Genomic DNA, 6,799 nt, shown 5'->3' with positions numbered 1-6,799 from the left:
AGGAAACCATATACTTGAATAGTTAGAGACGATATGAGTTACACACTTGTTAAGCGAGCAACAAAAGCATTGGCTAACACTGTTTATAAGAATGCAAAACGTATAAGGATTCACATTAATTGTAAATTGTTACGAAAAAATGGACTATGATGGAAGCATTATCTTTAGCAGCAGATAAGACATTAATAATAAACTATGCAAACAAAAATAGCAAACCATCAGCCATCAAATTAAAGTGTTTACTCCTTTCCCACATTAAATTTTTTATCATTTTCAAATATCGGGTTTCGGACTTCGATTCCTGACTTGGCCAGGTCTTGAAAATCGCCTTTAGACAAGGACGTCTGTGACGTAGGGCGAAATGACGTCAGATCACCGTTGGCTGCAATTCCGTCTGTGTTCCCGGAAAGTACAGTTGTGCTGTAGGTCCCGTTTGTCACTACTTCGGCCACAACTTTGCTGTGTTTGCGAGGCCGAGGACGGGGTCTAGCCGTGCCTATATTTCTTGCCATTTCATCAATATCTCGTGACGTTGCACGACTTGCGTTGCTTTTAGGTACTGGAGTAAACTCCTGGTCCTCGTCACTGGTCGAGTAAGTTTTAGATATAGGCCGTTGTACGACGTAGGTAGGGTCGTTTATAGGGTCGACTGGGGCGTTATCTGGATCCAGGAGATTCACGCGCTCTCCTCTATCCGGTTTCCAGTCGTACACCTCCCGAAGGAAGAGCAGGAGAGGAGCGAACATCATGTTGACAATTCCTATTCCGACGTTCATCTTTAAGTAACCAAGAACGTGAACAGCCTGTCCGGCCAAAACCGGGCCCAGGGCATACGCTATAGAATAAGACATGTCGGCAATTGCGTATACACTACCATAAACGCTAGTGTGACGGACGTCCACTAGAAATGCTAGAGTCGGAAGCAGTGCAGTATCGATAAGCGCGATACCAAAACACAATATAGCAAGGGGAAGTATTAGAATTCCATACGTATGACAGGTTGGTACTGCGGCCGTGGCTACGCCAATGCACACCAAACCAATAGCTCCATAAAGCCACTGGTATCTAAAGTATTTGGTAGAAAGGCGAACAGTTATAAAAACTCCCAATACATGAGGAAAGAAGGCTGGGAGCCAAACGAGTCCGACTTGCCATTTATTGGCTCCCATTGTAACCTCCATCCACTTGGCGATAGTAGGCTCTAGGAAGGCTAGAGGAAAATTGGCCACCATCAATGACACAGCAATCACCGCTATGTACGGATCAATAAGCAGTTTCCACATCGGAGTTCCAACAGGAAGGTTACCATCCTTTGCTTTTTCCTCGTCCTCCGCCGGAATCTGGACCAAAAGGAGTAGCATGGCGTCGATAAGACAAACAAATGCCAGGATGAGAAACGGCCACTCTCTTCCGGCAAATTCACAGAGAACTCCCCCAAATGGAGGAGCTACCAAACTCCCGAAGGATATAAAAGCAAGAGCAATTCCAAGGGCTTTTGATCTTTCTACTTCGTCTTGAAATCTATCAGCGATTAAGCCAAAGCAAGCTGTGTCCGCCAAAGCTGAGCCGACGCCCTGCAGGCTCCTCGCGAAAAATAGGAGCCCGAAAGTAGTAGCGCACGCAAATAGAGCTGTTGAAATAAACATTACAGTAAGGCCCATGGTTAATGGGGTGACGTATCCCACCCTATCGATAAAGCTCCCCGTAAAGATGTTCGCCATTAGTTGTACTATTGCCTTGGACGCAAACAGGATCCCAATGAGGACATCTTCGTTAGATTCCTCGTGAGGTGGAGGTGCCAATGTGAAGGAACGCCGAATTCGGACCAATAAAGTTCCATTGTCCGAAAGATCGTGTTTCGCAGCGTCAAAGTTCTCGGCCTCGATGCCGGACCCCGACTGCGTGGAAAAGGACGCAAGCGTTGGCGTCATGTTCATAAAATTATTTTTCGTGATTGTAGTTGTTGCTGCGGGTTCTTTTTTGAAGTATTCGGTTATAATTGGCACAATCACCATGTACAGCATGTTATCGAGCAGCAGTGCAACGCACACAATAACCATAATCAGTTTTCTCTGAGACTTGCTGTCGCTTATTTTGTTCCTCAGTGGGGCACAAAGGTCGCGCATTTTATTCACGCACATGTACGTGATTCCATGTAATGCAGGAAAAACGCTGTTCCGCATCGTGTCCATATTTTAGCCGCTACTTCGGCGTGTCTGTTCTCCAGTTGACGAAAACGAATTCTTTTTGAGGAATGCTTGCTTCCGCGAATATCGGCGTACCAACCGGTTTACCTGCAAAAGGCAAAAACACAAGAGTTCTACTATACCATTTCGATGAAAGTTTTATATTACTCTAAAATTATAATAAAAAATAACTGTTGTGTTAATGCCTTTTGCAGTAAATATAGAATTTACCCTCAGTCGCGTAAAAACAGCTTAACGCGCAAATCAAAGCGAGACTACGTATTTTGAACAACAACCGCGTTCAGGGTACATCTAACAGAATCAACTTATAAAAAAGTCACGACAAAGTTTATGCTATTTGTCGTTTTTTTTATTTCATCCAATGCCGTAAAAGTAAAGGGTATACCTGACCCCGTGTGTTTTCAAAATAGGTAACATAAATGTAATGTAAAGACGATACCAAGTGTTTTTTTAGACTATTTATAAATCAAGTCAACAAGGAAAATGGGTAAGTATTCTAGTTGGGTTTTACTGTCACTAAAAAACGATTAATCTCTAAAATAAATCTTTTTTTAAATCCTAACAAATTCGAATGATTTGATAAAGTCCGGCTGTAAGAAGCAGTTTATAACGAATATTGCCTCATTTGTCCCATTTACTTGCACTTGAAACCTTTAGATATGAGTAACACTGATTCAAAATTAAACCCTTTTTCAATTTGTTTTTAAACACATGGCCCTAATCGAAATTTTAAACATTTTTTTCAATATTTCGTCCAATGTAAAACACATCTTGCACAAAACATTCTTTTGCCAAAATAATTGGATTTAGAGGCATATATCGAAGGACGTTTATTCCAGAATAATATAATCTTTACCTAATACACAAACTACTTACAGGGTAGAGCAAACAAGAAATTAATTCAAATTAATAAAATGTTGAACTTCAGTTAAAAACGTTTGGCCTAAATCAGTGCCGGGGTTGAGCTCTACTACGATTTAATATTATAATTTCAAAGAGTTTAATTATTTGATGTGGTTTGTGTTGTTCAGTGGTTTAGATGAAAGCTCCGCATGATAAATTAAGTAATGTCATGTCACAACATTTATTGTGTTACTAATAAGAGAGTTACTAATTATTAATTTAGTACAAATTTAATATTTGGAAGGCCAGCCAAATGCGCGTGGCCATTGAAAAAGTAAGGAATGATAAGCAAAGGTCAAGGACAACTGTTCAGATTTAGAGCAAAGTTTAACGTAAAAACGTTAAAAATGCCCTATATAATCGTTAACTTTATGTTTTGCTGTTACTTGATTTAAATCCACATAGATTACAAATGATAGGAAATGTGAAAACATTTTAAGGTGGCTGTTCAATGCCCTTTGAGGTCAGCAATGGTAAACGTAAAACAAAACACCTAACTTATAATGTTTAAAATACGTTTTAGACCTAACAATATAGCCTATGATTTTCTTAACGAATAGGTAATGTTTCGTAGCATAGTGCCTCGTTACCTGCACACTGAACGAAAATGAGTATGGGGTTTTAAGATGCAATAAATGTGGTAAAATATGTTGCTTAAGACCTTAGTGACTAAATATTACAAGTTTGAAAAATACAAGTTTATGATGAGTGCTGGTAACATTTTAAGTAAAGTTATCACTTACACACAACAACCTGACTTTATACATTTCTCTTACATGTAAGAAAAATCGATTCGCGTTGATTTTCCAACCACCGGAGCAGATGCTTTCGGTTTCCTTTGTTATCTTGCAACTGTCCAACGACGCTGTTTTCGAGATTTTTTGGGGCACTTCAGTTGTGCAATATGCTTTACAACAATTTAATCCTGACTGCTGCCGTTGGGACGTTTTCTGTAACAAACATTAAAACATTGTTGGGTGTTCTATATCAACAAATGTTAAAATTATTTTCCTTAGTCCACAGTATCGTAATACTTTACTAACTATTCATATTGTCAACTGTGAACTATTTTTATATAAGGCCTAAAACGTGCGCTACTTTTGTAAATTGTGAGGTTCACCAACTTTCGCAGTCGGTCATATATAACTTATAAATTATGACGAACGGTGATGTAAAATTATTATTTATTTTAAAGTGATGAGAATGAAATCTCGGATGTTTCGTTAATGACAAACAAAAGGCAAAAACTTTAATGGACGGAAATTATTAAGTAAACTAATTTTGTCATCAGTTGTACGATCGCTTAAAACAAAATTAGAAAAATGTAATTTGCGGAAGTATGTGTACCCTTTAAATCTTAATTTTTGTTTTATATTCCAGGAGTTCTTTATATGAACGTTTTAACCAATGGCCGTAAATTTACAATTGTGCAGAACATCGTGATTTCTTTTCATTTAGTCCTACATGTTTTTGGCGCTTTACCGAAATATTTTTAGCTATATTAAAAACGTCGAGATTGCTATACTAATTATTTTTACTATCAACGCCATTTATTATATCGTCAAGCAATCATACAGTTCCAGTGTCTGACAAATAACTCAGTTGTTTATGTGAAACACTCGTAGTAACTTGACAAGGAAGCCCTTCGCAATCTTTCGATTAAGCGCGTCAACGATAATGTTGTGACATCTAGAAGAGACCACTTATTAATTTTTTAATACGACGACTACAGGATTTGTTTGGTTTCGGCTGATGCTAATACGAGATACAAGAATTGAATGGACGCTTTGGTGAAAGCAGCCTAATCAGTAAAACATTTTTGATGCGTTTTTTTATTTTGGAAAGACGTGAATTATTCTTGCGAAGTTTAGATAATTTGAAAATTTCCTATTTATTAAAACTTCATGTAAACTGAGATTTAAGCAGGAAAACTGCTTTCAGTAAAACCCATTAACACAAATATAGTTAAACTAGGCAAATATAACTTGCGACGCAGACACTGCCAGCAAAGCATTAAGCAAAAATGCTATAACCGTCATGTACACCATATGATAAACAATCAAGAAATGACAGAAAAAAACTGTCAAAATGTCAACAACGTAATCGCTTACATATTTCAAATAGATGGCTGCATCAGAGTATTTAGCGTCAAACAATTTAATTTCAAAATAAAAACAAAGTCAAAAGTCAAAATTAAATTTAAAAAACATATAACAGGTGCAAAATAAAAAACATAGCCCCTAGAATCTTCCTGTTGGATAAGATTTTTCTTTTTCCAAATTAACATACACCCAATTAACTCTTTACCGAACATTGGCATAAGTTGCCTTGTAGAAAATAGCTCAAAGGAACTTCAAGCTCCTTTTTAGACGGTGTCGATTCTGCCACTGGAATGCCCTAGCCTATAAAGCAACCGTAAAGAAGTGGGTGATCGAAGCAAACCGAATCCCACGGCGATGCGGCGAGAAAAAAACGTGCGCCATTTTTTTCTTTTTTAACCAACTGCTTGTTGGAGGACAACCCTGTCGGGTAGAACCGAAAATGGACATTATACTGGCGGATCGTGGGTCATCGGTCTACGTTTATACGACAGGTCTGGTGCGCTGACAAGGCTACATTTGGTGTAATGCACATTGCCCTTTTATTGAGTATGTAGCGACTAACCAGCTTACATTGACGATAAACGCGTAAAGAAAAGCAGCGTCACAATCAAATGATATAAATCCAATACTTGCCGTATATCGTTTTGTACTTCGCCTTGTTTCCAAACAAAGATTGCTCAATGGTAACAAAATAATATTCAATATGCAAACAGCACCAAAGATCAACTAACCTTTTAAAAATACGTCCTCATTGTTAATTCGTTGCTATGTTTTATTGCTAATGTGCTTTTTATTGTATGTTACCTGTTCCATTACTTATCGTCGGTTACAATGGGTGATATTTATAATACAGCAGCCTACTGGTAAGTGTCACTAACTTTATATGTTATTAAACCGACAGGCCAGGGTTGTTATGTCATACCGAACATGTCATTCAGCAAAAAATAGTGGCATTGTTAACATTTTTTTAGGTATTTTGTAAATTAAAAACAAGGTAAATAAATATTTTTATCTTTGTGACGCTGGTATCACAAATCAACAATTAAGATTTAGGACGGGTGCATAATAGTGCACAACCAATAAATAATGTTGTACTGTATTTTGACGGCAGCGTGTTGGATTAAATTGGTTGAATGGTAAAAATAGTATAAAAAGAACTTGTTGATTATGAAGCTGTTTTATTGTTCCCCCAAATTGAAATTTTTTGCCAATTTTTACTACGTAAATCCAAACTTTTTGCTTTCCCCGCGAATCTCAACTGTGTTTCTAGTATGCCTATTTTTTAAAATGATTTTACCCCAAAGGCGTCCTGCGTTCTATTGCACCCTCGAAACTATAAGTTTTGGCCCTTAAACGTTAAAAGGTGCTTTGCGCGAATCAATAAGATCTATATAATGTATAGCTTCTGTATTAAAAGCAACACCACCACAACCTTAAATTTAACTAACTAAACTAATTGTGTGGTTTCCTTAAGGTTACTTCTTTATGACGTCATGTTAAGATCTAACTTTATGACGTCACTATTTTACGTTACTTGTGAGGTCACGTTTTGACGTAACTTTTGTGCGTTTTGACGTAACTTATTCT

The 6,799-nt window shown here is 37.5% G+C and overlaps 1 protein-coding gene across 1 annotated transcript; it reads right to left on the bottom strand.

Annotated features, from left to right (window-relative positions):
* Positions 1-239: 239 nt before the first annotated feature.
* Positions 240-2,132, bottom strand: LOC146145132 (putative vesicular acetylcholine transporter-B). The gene is made up of 2 exons (XM_083390487.1): positions 1,888-2,132; positions 240-1,791 (listed from the first exon to the last, which is right to left on the bottom strand). The coding sequence occupies exons 1-2, from the start codon at positions 2,124-2,126 to the stop codon at positions 240-242; spliced, it is 1,791 nt and encodes a 596-aa protein (XP_083246613.1). The 5' UTR covers positions 2,127-2,132.
* Between the last annotated feature and the right edge of the window lie 4,667 nt (positions 2,133-6,799).

Source organism: Ascidiella aspersa, chromosome 5, assembly GCF_963924565.1.
Source record: "Ascidiella aspersa chromosome 5, kaAscAspe10.2, whole genome shotgun sequence".
Taxonomy (NCBI): domain Eukaryota; kingdom Metazoa; phylum Chordata; class Ascidiacea; order Phlebobranchia; family Ascidiidae; genus Ascidiella; species Ascidiella aspersa.
Note: the sequence above shows the minus strand (reverse complement) of the source record. Positions and strands in the feature narration are given on the sequence as shown.